The sequence below is a fragment of the Ovis aries genome, chromosome 23 (genome assembly GCF_016772045.2).
Source record: "Ovis aries strain OAR_USU_Benz2616 breed Rambouillet chromosome 23, ARS-UI_Ramb_v3.0, whole genome shotgun sequence".
NCBI classification, from domain to species: domain Eukaryota; kingdom Metazoa; phylum Chordata; class Mammalia; order Artiodactyla; family Bovidae; genus Ovis; species Ovis aries.
Genome location: NC_056076.1, coordinates 42,003,066 through 42,015,505, shown reverse-complemented (window position 1 = coordinate 42,015,505; position 12,440 = coordinate 42,003,066). Strand labels below are relative to the sequence as shown.

General features: G+C 34.9%; 1 protein-coding gene across 7 annotated transcripts in view; it reads right to left on the bottom strand.

Annotated features, from left to right (window-relative positions):
• ANKRD12 (ankyrin repeat domain 12) overlaps positions 1-12,440 on the bottom strand; it is a 98,931-nt gene that overhangs the window by 35,153 nt on the left and 51,338 nt on the right. For 4 of the 7 annotated variants that reach the window (XM_060405236.1, XM_027960748.3, XM_060405237.1 and 1 more), the window contains 4 exons: positions 12,089-12,157; positions 8,084-8,230; positions 4,572-4,769; positions 3,225-3,367 (listed from right to left, as the gene is read on the bottom strand). In XM_060405236.1, coding sequence (XP_060261219.1) covers positions 3,225-3,367; positions 4,572-4,769; positions 8,084-8,230; positions 12,089-12,157 — 557 coding nt within the window. The remainder of the gene's footprint in view (positions 1-3,224; positions 3,368-4,571; positions 4,770-8,083; positions 8,231-12,088; positions 12,158-12,440) is intronic. The other 3 variants (XM_060405238.1, XM_027960749.3, XM_060405239.1) reach the window with 1 other exon arrangement.

Here is a 12,440-nt window from a genome sequence, read left to right as displayed (position 1 = left end):
GGACAGAACTGCTATCTTTCTGTTTTTCCCACCTTAGAAATGTCTTATGGATGGCTCAGTCATCATGAGTATCACTGGAAGAAATCTAATTCTTTGCTAGAGAATCATATGGTACAGATAAACACAAGTGAGCTTTTGGTGGCTCTCGTTTCCCTCCTCCTCTTTGGGGACAAGTAAAGAATAAGAAGAAAATAGCCCTCAACAGCTCTGAATTATGACTCCTACTATCCTAGGCATGTTGGTAGGAGGAAAAGCAAAGGTCTCTTGGAAACAGCATGCCAGTCTCCCTCTGGAAAGAGACTGGAAATAGTGTTTGAATCCTTGTAAGTGAATCAGCTCAAAGGTCAGCTTCTGGAAATATTTTGCAGCAATGTGCATATTTAGAAACTTATATTCATAGGAACATGTCTTACTCATAAGGCATAATTCTTTAACATTACATTTAGCAATCAAGAAATCTTTTATGCAACATTTGAAGAAAAACTATTCATGTTTGAAAAACTATCAATAATCCTTATTTTGAAAAAAAGGGAAGTGAATACAGTATTTAACACAGCACACCCAGAATATAAATTATATATGTATGAGACTCAATATTCAATGCAGAAAACAGACAAGCACACGAGTAAAAAATAATATAGTTAAGTGCTATCCCATAGGTTATGTATGAGACTGGAACAACAGTAAGGATCAGTTTAGGAAAAATAACATTGTAGGCTTCATTTTTCTTCAAAATTTGAACTTGAGAATTATGAAAAAGTCTTTTAGAAAGATTTAAATGAGAAAATGGCACTTTTAATTTCTGAATTTTAGTTTCTAAAATATTTGAGTATATTTGAAAAACAGCAATAGAAGCCTTTTAATCTCTGGCCTCTGACATTTTTATAACATTTTAGATTTCAAGGTAGGTTTATGTGCTCAGTGTCTTTTTTTCCTTCAAAATATCCCCTTTAAATAGGTATTATTTATTATGGATGAGAAAAAGGAAGTTGAGAGGAAAAAAGTAACTTGAGACCACACATTTGGCAAACTGGCCAGGCCAGAACTGAATTTGTATCCATCTTCACCAAATTTCCTTTTTTTCTCAACTAAAGCGGCTTTTAAAAGGCAGGCAGCATGACCCTGAAATTTTTATTGTGTCAGAAAGAAAATAAGGCTGAGAATGTTTGCTGCTAATGAAAGAATTAAGGGGGATTTTTCTAGCAGAAAGGTATGAGATGACACCAAAATTTGAGCTAGGGTGTTAGAAAGCATGTCCTATGTTATTCACCAGAGAGCAAAGACAGTGTACTGAACAGCTCTTCCAGCTTAATATATCATTACCTCACTTTGTCTTAAGAAGACATTGGTATTTATCTTATTTAGTCCCTTAACTTGGGACTCTTATCAGTTTAATAAACTTAGGAGTGTCTCAGACCAACATGACCTCATGTGTCTTTGTTTTGCCAAACTCCGGGAGAAGCTAAGGGTACTGGAATGTAGTGGGTCATACAGTTTCCACAACAGACACCAAAGGATGTTCATTTACTGTGATGATTAAAGTGATTAATACATATGAATCATTTACAACAGTTATCTCCAAGTGAAAACACACAAATATTGCTGTGAGAAATTAATGCAATGTAGTGGAAATCTCACAGAGACAAAGAATCCCACATGAAATTCACAGCAAAGAGAAATCCCTGGACAGCGTCTGTGCCACAGATCTAGGGCAGCTAGTCTCACCTGAAGCAGGATCCAGGACATTTTGTATACAAAGATACTCTCAAAAACAATGAACTGATGGATGTGTTTGACTTAATTCAGGGCATTTTAGAGTTATGAAAGAGAGAGTAAGGAAATAGAAAATATTTATTTACACAGAGAACTAAATAAGAAAAATTAGAACAAGGCTGAGTAGTAACCAAGGTAATAAATAAAAATCCAAGGCAAAATAAATTAGAGTACACTCTGTGAGTCTCAGAGCAGCAATATATATTAAAATCCTCTGCAGGGGTCAGTAATTAGAGACTAAAAATTTAATAAAGCAAAATAGCTTACACCTTGTTAGAAATGAAGAGAAGAAACACAACAGCTGCTTTTGGCTAACAGTACTAGGAAGGGTGGAGGGACACAAGGGAGAATTTAGGTATTTTTCTGAGCTAAGCAATACTTTTCAACTTTCTAAACTATGCACAAGTATGTCAATAACAGTCTAATTAACTGAAAAACAGAAAGTACTTCTTTGATGAACAGAGTCCTTTGCTTTAGACACTGCTAACAGTGGCCCAGGTTGATTTGCTTCGGCTATAACCAGGTTACAGTAATGGAACTAAGCACTGCTGCTACTGCTGCTGCTGCTGCTTAGTCGTTTCGGTCGTGTCCGACTCTGCGCCCCCATAGACGGCAGCCCGCCAGGCTCCCCTGTCCCTGGGATTCTCCAGGCAAGAACACTGGAGTGGGTTGCCATTTCCTTCTCCAATGTGTGAAAGTGAAGTAGCTCAGTCGTGTCCGACTTGTAGCGACCCCATGGACTGCAGCCTACCAGGCTCCTCCGTCCATGGGATTTTCCAGGCAAGAGTAATGGAGTGGGGTGCCATTGCCTTCTCCAGGAACTAAGCATTAAACACGCTTAAAACAGAAGCTTCATTACAGCAAAGACAGGGTAGGCTTTGATGTCAATAAGCCAGAGACTGAAAATGCAAATGGAATTTAAAACCCAGCATGGGTCATAATATTCCATCAAAACAAATCAAACATGGTATTTAAAGATGCCATTAAAATTTTAAGCATATATAATCATGTTTGATTAAATCGTCTTATTATATATATAAGCATCTGAATATCTTTAAATAAATAATGTCAGCTAAAATTCAAGAACTGATGTTATATACAAAGGAATCATTAAATATTAATGTCTTAAAAAAGGTATGACAGTGTAAAATTTTTGTAAGTAAAATATGCTTTAATCACTACATCTAATTATCTGACAGTGGAATGGCCCTTCAAATAAAAATTTTGCCAAGTTGCTTAACTATCAAATTAAATAGATTTTATGAAAAGATAATGCTAAACCCATAAGAGGAATTAGCAGTTAGAAGGTAGAAAAAGGGAAAATAAAACACAAATGAGCTGGTCAGGCAATGAATGAAATATGACACTAGACTGTACAACTAAGAAGTGAGTTAAATTACTCTGGGTTAAATTGTGAAGATGTGCATTACTGCGCCTCCTGTCATACTCACATCTCTGTGCCCACTACTAGCGGAATCATGGAGTGGAGTGTCATCATCTAATCCTTGTGTGTTAACATCTGCTCCAGCTGCTATCAGTATCTTAGCAACATCATAATATCCCACGTTGCAAGCTTCATGCAGTGGTGTCCAACCTAAAGTTACAATATTAATTGAACATATGGTTCACTTCTACTAATTCAACACATATGCTTTTAATATAACCATGTGTGATACAGTAATTCTAAATGTACACAATACAGAAGGAAAAAAGAATGATGAACAAGCTACTGAAAATAAGTACCTAAGAAAACCACTAATTTTACAGAAGGTTCATCCACAGTAATATTATTTCCCATGAAAGTGAAGTCGTTCAGTCGTGTCCAACTCTTTGCAACCTCGTGGACTGAAGCCTATCAGGCTCCTCCTTCTGTGGGGTTCTCCAGGCAAGAATACTGGAGTGGGTTGCCATTTCCTTCTCCAGAGGAGCTTCCCGACCCAGGGATCAAACCTGGGTCTCCCACATTGCAGGCAGACGCTTTACCCTCTGAGCCACCAGGGAAGCCCCATTATTTCCCATGGGGCTAAATTATTTGACAAAAGTATTAAACTAACATTTAAGCTTACCCGATGAATATAAACTTGCTATAATTTATAATAATCAACTGAATTATAAAATAAGAGTAGAAAAGGGCAAAGTAAGCTTGTTAGGGTCTTGCAATAATACAAGATATTAAATAGAGTTCCCCGTATACAGCAGATTCTTGCTTATCTATTAATATTTTATATATGGTAGTGTGTATATGTTAATCCTAAAAGTGAAAGTGAAGTAGCTCAGTCATGTCCAATTCTTTGAGACCTCATCGACTGTGGCCCATCAGGCTCCTCTGTTCGTGGGATTCTCCAGGCAAGAGTACTGGTAATCCCAAACTTCTACTAACTTATCTCTTTCCCCTACCCAGGGCTCTCTCATATGCCTTTTTTTTTTCTTTCTTCCATATACTCTTGATGGGAGTGAAAATGGATGAAAGATCTTTCTTTCGGAGGGTTATTTGCCTGATTTTCAAAAAAACGGACAAAATTTTTTATCCCAAATTAGATAAAAAATTATATGGTAATATGCCAGCTAAAACAGAAGCTTAATATTTAAGAATCTGAGTGATTACTGACATGGAATTGTAGTAGAGATCAGGGTTTCATGTACAAACTCCAAAATAGTTTTACATTAAAGTATACTTTTAGAACACTCTTATTTCAGAAAGAGGAACAAAGAATGTCGATTAAATTATAATCAGAGTCTGTTTAGGTGATAATCTCAAAATTTTAGATCCTGAGTATGTCTTTAATTACAAGTCTTACCTGCAAAATCTTTCACATTCACATTTGCCCCTAAACTTATTAGTTCTTTGACTTGTTTTACATCTCCTCGAATAGCTGCCATATGTAAAGGAGTTTCACCACGTTCATTTCTTTTATTAACTTTATCTTTTTGTCGAGATGAGGAACTGGGAGTTTTCTTTTGGGCTGGTGTTTGCGATGGATGATTTGGTGTGGAATCTGTAAGAAAGAAAAGTTTAAAGTTCTAGACTAAATATTTTGTTCATGTAAAGGTTTTTACAGGTAATGTGCTAATTTCTTGGATTGAGGGAGTACCTTCTCACCCAAACAATCTGACACTAGACTTGGATAATCCGATAATGACCCAGAGTAGATCTTCCTTTAGGGTTATCAAATACTGCATGTGCCAACTAAGAAAAAAATGTTTCACTCTGTCAATTCTACCCTGAAAGTACTTGCTCAATGAATAATTTGATAAACTTCAAAAAAATCATTTTTCATGGCATGTTATGATATTATTTTAAGACTTAGATGAAATGACACTGAAGGCTAGAGTTTACACCTCTTACTCAAAGTACTGGACTCAAAGTATGTATTCCAGCATTAGGTACAAATTAAAGTCATAGATGATTTTAGTATGAAATGAAGCTTATGATCCGTAAGAAATGAGGACAGTCTAGAAAAAGGCCTTTAAAAAGGGGCTGATAAAGGAGGGGAAAATAGTGCTTTGCTTTGATTTCTATCTTTTGGTATTTGTTCCAGTTTCTCTCTCAAAAACAAGAAAGTTAAACTGCATGACACTTAAAAGTCCTCTCCTCCCCATTTCAGAACTAAGAAAAATACAAAACGAAAAATAATTTCTTAATCAATTAAGGATTCGAGACAGTGTTAATAATTCTGAAAATTTACAACTATTTAAAAGAAACAACAGCTCTAAGGAAAAAAATGTCTACAGAAAATAATTTTCCAGCATCATATAATGACTTCCTTGCAAACTGCCACGATGGGAATGATAAAGTATTATCCCTCTTTTCTCAGTAAGAAAAAAGTTTAAAGTTTACTTTTTGATTTTTAATGTACATTGAGTTAGTTTATCTATGAATTTCTATAACATACACTCTAGAAGTACACGAATCTTCTCTAAATCATCACTGTATCTCAACTGCTTAGAAGCCTTCCTGTTACACAGTGTACTTACACAAATTTGTTGAGTGAATACATGATTATTATAATATTTATAGTTAAATTATTTATTTAGGAAATTAGTGATTGAACTTGCAACGAATTAACTCATACAAAATTTTCTCAGCCATACCAAAGTAATATAACATAGACAAAATAACAGTAGTACATAATGGCAATCAGAATAAATGTGGGAAATAAGTTATGTAATGGATAATACTAGGAACCTTAACCGTATCTATCAGCTGGCAAACAGGTTGATACTTCAAAAGCTTTCCCCTCTATACATGTATTAATAAGGAGGACTGATATACCCTTAAATGAAAAGAACAAAGTGCAGAACAGTATTACAGTATTAATCTTTATATTTAAAAACAAACAATAACAAAAGATATGTTTACATGTTTATATCTAAACAACTGAGAAGAAATTATGAATAGAGCTTGAAGCTCAAAGGGAGAGGTTATTGGAAATGAGGAAAGATTTTTAGCTTCTTGCCTTACTGCATTAATTACTCTAAGGATAGAGGTTCATAGTATTAAATAACACTTTTAAGAAACAAAAGTTTTCTCATCTAGCTATTTAATCTGAGTCAAAGTCAACACTTTTCAAATGTTCAGAAACATTTGAAGTTTAACACTGTAAATAACTTTGATTTGGCCAGTCTCCCCAAGTTGTGGGTGGAAAGGCAGAAGAATAACCAGCACAACATGCCCCACTTTAAACAGAAAGCCCTAACACACTCTTGTTAGTGAAAGATATAGATATACTTACGTTTTAATGGAAACTATGATCTATAGAAACTCTCAGAATTTTACCAAGTTGTCCCATTTTTTAATAACAAAGAGCCAACACTGGAAAAGTTCACTAGAAAAACTGTGTTCTTGTCAATGCATTTCAACAGGGTCTGTCATGTTACCCCAAGTGTTATACAAAGATGCCCTGAAGAAAAGAATTTTTCTTCCAAATTTTTGGAACTTTTCTTTCTAAAAGAAAAAGATTTCTCCAAAGATATTTACTTTCTTCTTGCATTGCTCAATGAGAACTTTATACAACTTAAAACTCTTGGTTTTAGCTACCGGAATGTATAACTAAGTTCACTGCTCAATGTAGTAACTATCCCAGCCCAGCTGTCTGGACCTTATCTACCTTTTAAACTCTTTTAATAAATGAACAAGTTCGTTGTTTGTTCCTTCTTTGTCTTCATCCTGCTGGTAAGCCATCTTTTTTTTTTTTTTTTTTTAACTTTATTGGTAAGCCATCTTTAATCATTTCTGGAGGGCAAACTATTGATACTTGAATAAACACACAACACACACACACACACACGAAGCACAATATCTTAAATGGAAACGTGAAATGAAACACGAAATAAATTTACATAATACCCTGCAGATATTTTTCTTTTGAAAATAAATTTTGTTGTGGCTGTTGTTCAGTCATTAAGTTATGTCCGACTCTTTGCAACCCTATGAAGTGCAGCATGTCAGGCTCCTCTACCCATGGGATTTCCCAGGTAAGAAAAATGGAGTGGGTAGCCATCCCGTTCTTCAGGGGATCTTCCCAGACCAGGGATCGAACCTGTGTCTCCTGCACTGCAGGAAGATTCTTTACTGTTGAGCCAACACGGAAGCCCAAAATAAATTTTAGCAGATCTTAAACAATAAAACATGAATTATACTCTTGCTTCTAAAAGCATGTGTAAGATTACCAGCTTACAATAGAGTGCTAACTATAAAAGTACAGTATAACTATAAACCTAGAAGCAGCTCTATAGAAACTGAAGTAAAACTTTCTGCAGGAAGGTAAAGGCACGCACAGTTCTACAACTGTGTGTTGCAGATTTCTCATGTGGACTGATCCAATTCTAAATTATAGTTGACCCTTGAACAACTCAGGGATCAGGGGTACCCACTCTCCTCACATTTGAAAATCCGTGTGCAACTTACAGTTGGCCCTTCAAATCCAGAATTCTGTATCTTCAGATTCAATCAACCATGGATCATGCAGCAGTATAGTATTTACTACTGAAAAAAAAATCCGTGTGTATATGGACCCACTCAGTTCAAACCTGTGTAGTTCAAAGGTCAACTGTACTCATTTTAGCTGACAAACATTTACTGAATGTCTGCCAAGAGCCAAGATCCCTGCTCCTGTATACCTTTTCATCTAGCAGATGAGACAGACAATAAACAATTGTCACATAAACACATGTTAAGATTACAAATTTATAAGAAACTGATTAAATCTAAGAAAGGACAAACATTTAAAGTAGTTAAAAATAACTGTCAAGATACAGCTACAGTGTGAAGAAAACCATAAACACACAGGTCAGTGATGGTGAGTGTCACCTGGACTGTTGTCCCGTGCTGTCATCTGCATAAGAAGTGCCATCTGCTTTCGCTCTGAGAGTGGGTAACCAAAGAGAATGCTAACTGGAGTGGACTTCTTAGTTCCAGCTTCCTTTTTGGTTTTCTTCTTTTCTGGACCTTCTTTCTCTGGAATTATTAATAAATATGTAAGAATCTGAATCAAATTTAAGCACTGAAAAGTAAAGCATAAGGAGACTTTTTAAAAATAGATGATACATGTTTATGAGAAACAAGAGTAACAGAAACTTGCAACAGGCAGACAAAAGAGCACTAGGGTTTTATTACATAAGCAATTTTCTCCCTGAATGCTTTGAAAAAACATCTTAATTATGTAATTTTCAGAAAATTAATTAACATTTGGAAATTTAGTCCTAGTAAGATCTGTATTTTAATGATCAATTCTATTAAATAACACTTCAAACATTCCTTAGCTTTACATCTCTGAAACTCCTTCATTCACTTTAATCTTATTCAATTATTCCTAAGCCTGTATAGCAATATTCCTTCACATTACCTCCCTAATTCCACTAATAATTTGTACATCCTCTAAGGAGCTGTTTAAGACAAAGCACATCACACAGAGTAATTACTGAAAAATAACACCAAATCACTCTATTGCAGTTACAGGATAGTTGAACATGGAGGACTATTAATCAAAGCTGAAACTGAGCAAAATGAAAGATTCTATATGTGTGTGGAAAGGGGCTGGGGGAATTAAGAAAGATCCTGCAAAGATTCAAAAATGTCTAAAAATTTTTCAAAGAGATTTGATCCACCATAAAGCCAGTTCTCAGATTTAGCTATTTGGCAAATCTCTGGCAATGGAGCCAATATTCCCCATTATAAGCCAGAAAATTCAGATGGAACTGGATTCCACAGTTCAAAGAAACATAGGTGCCTGTTACTCCTTCCTTAAGGACATTTCTGGGAATTAATTCAAGTGGCCCTGTGAGATGAGCTGCCTGTTAACTGTCTAGGCATCTATTTCCTGGAAAATCCTGTACCAATATCTGGGATCTACTGATCCAGGTTTGCAGTATACAGAGGAGCTACAAAACTATAAATAAATAAAATTGTAAACAAATGTAAAATAGCAAAATGAGTACAAGAAGACAAGGCTTAGTAGTCAATACTGTTGTTTTTCTCACATAGATGTGGCCAGCAGTTAGACTACTCTAGGAGATAAGCATTTATTGATCTAGTAACGTTCAAGAAATGAATAAAAGTTTGATACTATTTATATATTACTGTATTATTATTTAAGGCATAAAATCCTATAGTGTGCCACTTTAAGTTAATCAGGACAAACTGGCATCCTAAGGGCCTGGAAAAATCAAAGGGCCTGCTTTCATACTCTGCTGCCCACAAATCACCCAAAATTCAATAGCTCTGAAAATGTCCATTTTGTTGATATTTGCAGAATTTTACACAACAGAAATAAAAAATTCCAAGATTTTTAAAGTCAGCCTTTATTAATAGTTCTAATATATTATTTTCTTACTTTTCATTTCATTAATGATCCAATTAGTATAAAGCCCATTTTAGCAGTGTTACACCTAACTTACTCAATTTATTATAAACCCCTAAATAGGTCTTTTGGAGAAATCTATTTTTTCCTGAAACACATTCTTTTTCCTAATAATGTTCTGTATGCTTTGGTTCTCAGAATTAATAAGGAACCACAACTGTTGTTTTAATAGTTGTCGATCTGAATCCCAAATCTTTAAATATAATGAATGTACTTCTCACTTAAATTAAAATACTTATAACAGTTTAAAGAAAGTTGTTTTAAGAAAAAAAGTACAGTTTAGTAATTAGAAGAAGCAAAATAAAAAATACATATCTATCCTTAAAACACTTAAAATTTTGGAAAAAAAATTTTATTTTCTCATTTGCAAACTCTTGATTTCTGGTTTTAACTGCATTTTAGTAACACAATGTTTTAAGAAGAATATGCTTGAGGACTTCCCTGGCAGTCTGGTAGTTAAGACTCTGCACTTCCAATGCAGGGGATGGAGGCTAGATTGCTGTTAGGGGACTAGGATCCCATGCGCCATGAAGGAGTGGCCAAAAAATTTTTAAACAGTAAATTCAATAAGATTAAGATCAAAAAGCAAAAATCAGTTATGTTCCTCTATACTTGCAATGACCTCCTAAAAAAAGAATATACTCTAAAGTGATACTCAGTTTATAGCAGAAAAACTTTAAATAATGCATTATTAAAATTCCATGCTGCCAAATGAACAAAGATATTATATTTTGGAAAGGAATAAACAAATTGGATATATTCCAAATGTTCAATCAAAAACTCATTACTAACATTCATATGAACACTATTTTTTCTCTGAGTTACCTCAGCCATCTGTCTTGAGTTCATGCTTTACATGAGATATGAAAATAAGGTAGGTGAACAGTAGCTGGTGTAAGATAGATTAGAGATAACTTTATACCATTTTAAAAAATCATAAATCTTAGATTAGTATGTCCCAAAGTGTGCTTTTTCATGTTGAAACCATTCAACAAAACTCTGTGAAAGCATGGATTCTTAACAACTGGACCACCAGGGAAGACCACCTTGGAAGAGATTTTTAAAGAAAAATCCAGGTGGTTCACTTAAGACTAAAGAAAAACAGATACAGCCTTTTCAACAATCCAGTATGCTTTACTTCAAGGTTCAGAGGACCTTTAGAATTACAGAGATATCTCAGTCTTATAATCCTGAAAATTAGTGCTTTCTTCCCATGTCTTATCAGAATAAACAGAAAGCTCAACACTGTCACATCTCAATTAAGCATACTGAGAAGAGACAAAAATGTTTTTCTTGGGGAACTAGTTCATAAGCCTACCAGTGTCTCAGAAATATGACATTTTCCCACAAAGCAGTCACAGTATAAGGAATGAAACCATGGGAGCTACAATTCAAATACAGATGGTTTTGCAATATCTGGTTTCTGACAGGTGAGTGCTTATATCTTCTGATTTCCAGCCATGACCCTCAGACCACAGGCAATTTCATCACATACCGCTCTTTTAGGTGTGCCTTGGTACTCAGGGGCCCCATTTTAGGAAAGTACCACTAACTCCACCATAAGTGTAGATCTGTTCAATTTAATGCTAACTGTAGAAAAGCCATTGCCAAAATTTGATAACTAAATATTACTGACTTATCAGGTCAATTGACAGTTTTTGGGATAATTTTAAGAATAATTACTTCGCTGTATACCAACTCCACAAATTTATAAAATAAATACAAAGTATATTAGGAACAGAAATTTTTAGTTTTTACAGTTAAAGGCCATATGCTAAAAACTGGACACTGAGGGACTAAACAATATTTTACATTTTAAAAGTTCAGAGATAAGAATGTAAGCTAATTAAAAAGTAAAAGAAAAAAAACCAAAACATCTAGCTAATTTAGTTTTCACATACTAAAGGATACATTTACTCTTTGATGGCATTTCTCCAGGAAACTTGGTGTTTTAATTCATTTTAAAATTCAACAGGGGCAGCAAAAAAGTCAACAGACTAAAAAGGTCAACTGAAAACATTTTTAATGTTTTTAAAAACACTGCATGCTTTAAGAAGATGACACTGTCTACGAAAATCACTATGTGTGGTATAACATGTGAAGGGCGTACAGCTAAGAGATGGAGGACCAGGGCACGTTCCCACAGGGGTCACTCCTCAGCACAGCTCCAAGGTGTACAGCTCTCATACTCTTCTACATGAATGGGTCCCCAGCTGTGCTGCATGCCTGAGTGGCTGTGCAGGATCCTGCTTGCAGCATCCACACAGAACATGTCTTGGACATGGTACATGGGAGCTCTCAAATGAAGCTGGAAAATTTTATGTCACTCATATAGTCACTTATTCAACCACAGACATCTATATGCTGGTTTGAAAATAAGTTATTTCTAGTACAAGAATTAATTATAAATGTGACAGAAACCACTGGCTAACAGGAACCCCTGATAATCTAGTTACCTGAGCATGTCCTGTAAGAAGATATAAGTCTCTCCCCCCAATTCTCACTTGTATGTCCTGGGTCTGAATCTACAGAATGAGAAGAGACAGGAGAAGAGAAAAAAGCATACGAAGGGAAATGCAGAATTCAACAAACCAACATTTTTCAAAAGACCACAATGATGTATCACTGTTTTTCCAAAAGATTACTTTTAAGGTAAAGCCAAAAGTACATTTAAAACACAGGTTTGGCCAATAGCTAAGATTTCAGTTTCTTTAGTCTTAAAGCTAAAAAAGTCAACTATGTAGGTTGCGGTAACAGTTATTACTGAGGCTGCTTATTAAAACATATCATCTTTCTTTAGAATATTTT